Raw genomic sequence first — 2,530 nt, 5'->3', positions numbered from 1 at the left:
CTCATTAATATTCATGAGCTGGGTAAAGGATGCTGATAGCCAGGCTCTCATTGGCTAATTGTTAGCCAATCAGAGTCGAGCAGCTCAGCTGGTTGAATTTCAATGAGACCTTTAATAAACTTGAACTGTTATAATATAATTTGACGTATTTAAACTTCACAGAAACCGACCCCAAGTGGAGTTGATTTGTCAATAAGTACAGAGCGTGTAATACTTCAGCCATGTTTGTAGTTCTTTAAGACATTCCCTACCTGTGAGGGCCACCGTGTGTCCCCCTCCGCACGCCACCTGTGTCACCGGGTCCTTGACGCCCTTCACGCGCTGCGGGACTCGGTGCCGCGGCAACTGGTCGGTGCCCAGGCCCAGCTTCCCGCTGTCGCTCTCCCCAAACGTGTAGAGAGCGCCGTCAACTGGGACAGACAGAGAAGGACACACAACAGGGCGCCGTCAACTGGGACAGACAGAGAAGGACACACAACAGGGTGCCGTCAACGGGGAACCAGAGAAGGACACACAACAGGGCGCCCGTCAACTGGGAAAACAGAGAAGGGCCACACAACAGTGGTGCGTCAACTGGGACACACAGAGGAGGACACACAACAGAGCGCCGTCAGAGAAGGACACACAAAACGTGGCGCGTTCAACTGGGACAGACAGAGAAGGACACAACAACGGGCGCCGTCAAATGGGACACCAGAGGAGGACACACAACAGGGTGCCGTCAACTGGGACACACGAGAGAAGGACACACAACAGAGCGCCGGTCAATGGGATCACACAAGAGAAGGACACAACAGAGCAAGTCAACTGGGACAGACAGGAAAAACAAACAGAGCGCCGTCAGAGAAGGACAACAACAGAGCGCCATCAACTGGGCAGACAGAGAAGGCACACAACAGGGCACGTCAATGGGACACACAGAGGGGACACACAACAAGAGCCCCCATCAACTGGGACAGACAGAGAAGGACACAAAACAGGGCGCCGTCAACGGGACACACAGAGGAGGACACACAACAGAGCCCATCAACTGGGACAGACAGAGAAGGACACACAACAGGGCGCGTCAACGGACACACAGAGGGAACACAACAGAGCCCCATCACTTGGACCACAGAGGACACACAACAGAGCGCCGTCAGAGAAGGACACACAACAGAGCGCCATCAACTGGGACAGACAGAGAAGGACACACAACAGGGCACCGTCAACTGGGACACACAGAGGAGGACACACAACAGAGCCCCATCAACTGGGACAGACAGAGAAGGACACACAACAGGGCGCCGTCAACTGGGACACACAGAGGAGGACACACAACAGAGCCCCATCAACTGGGACAGACAGAGAAGGACACACAACAGGGCGCCGTCAACTGGGACACACAGAGGACACACAACAGAGCCCCATCAACTGGGACACACAGAGGAGGACACACAACAGGGCGCCGTCAACTGGGACACACAGAGGAGGACACACAACAGAGCGCCATCAACTGGGACACACAGAGAAGGACACACAACAGAGCGCCATCAACTGGGACACACAGAGGAGGAACACAACTACACAGGGCCAGACAGAGAAGGACACACACAAGCAGAAGGACACACAGAGAAGGAACACACAACAGAGCGCCGTCACTGCCGAGGACACAAAGAGAGACAACCAAACAGAGCGCCGTCAACTGGGACACACAGAGAAGGACACACAGAGAAGGACACACAACAGAGCGCCGTCAACTGGGACACACAGAGAAGGACACACAACCAACACAACTCTACTCCTCTGCTGCTGTAAATGCATCTTGTTAAAGGGTCTTGGATATTGTAGTTTTTGTCTGTGTGGTGATGATGAAGTTGTGTTGATGAAGGAGGGAGATGTGTTCACATTGCGAGTTGTATGTTTTGTGTGTTGAAAAATGTGTTAATCCCATAATCACACAAAAGATCTACACACATCAGCGTGTTGCAGGACGGCGTCTGAAGCTGTAACGCTCACCTGTGACTAAGGCAGAGTGGTAGTACCCACAGGACACCCAGCTGATTGGTCGGCCCACGCTGACTTCCTGTGGCGTTGTCGCGTGGTTCTCCTTCCCCAAACCGATCTGACCCTCCGTGTTGTCGCCCCACATGAACAGTTCCCCGCTCTCTGTGACGCACAAAGACCCCGTTTACATTCGACTTTTTAAATGTGAATGGACAGTACACTTATATTGGGCTTTTCTAGTCTTAACGACTACTCAAAGCGCCGATTCCGTGGCACAGGACAAGGTGTACGCCTGCTCATCAGATTCACACTCCGATGCCTTGCCCAAGGACACTTCAACATGGGACTGCAGGGCCAGGGATTGAACCGCCAGCCTTCCAATTGGCGGGAAATCGCCCTCCCACTGAGCCACAGCTGCCCAATGTTGTCAAATGTTGTTGTTGTGTGTGCCCGGGTTGGTCCAGTGGTACGGCGGGCGCACGTGTGCTGAGAGGTTTATGCCTGGATGCAGAAGTCAAGGGTTCGAATCCCACCTGTGGTGATT

General features: G+C 53.4%; 1 protein-coding gene across 1 annotated transcript in view; it reads right to left on the bottom strand.

Moving 5' to 3' along the window:
• The window catches only part of LOC116673727 (X-linked retinitis pigmentosa GTPase regulator), a gene marked incomplete in the record, with an annotated part of 57,884 nt that overhangs the window by 7,927 nt on the left and 47,427 nt on the right, over window positions 1-2,530 (bottom strand). Inside the window, 2 exon segments of the mRNA XM_032505956.1 lie at window positions 252-410; window positions 1,999-2,148. Of these exon segments, the coding sequence (XP_032361847.1) occupies window positions 252-410; window positions 1,999-2,148 (309 nt within the window).

Source organism: Etheostoma spectabile, chromosome 24 (genome assembly GCF_008692095.1).
Source record: "Etheostoma spectabile isolate EspeVRDwgs_2016 chromosome 24, UIUC_Espe_1.0, whole genome shotgun sequence".
Lineage (NCBI taxonomy): Eukaryota > Metazoa > Chordata > Actinopteri > Perciformes > Percidae > Etheostoma > Etheostoma spectabile.
The sequence above is the reverse complement of the archived record's forward strand: the minus strand, read 5'-3'. Positions and strand labels throughout refer to the sequence as shown.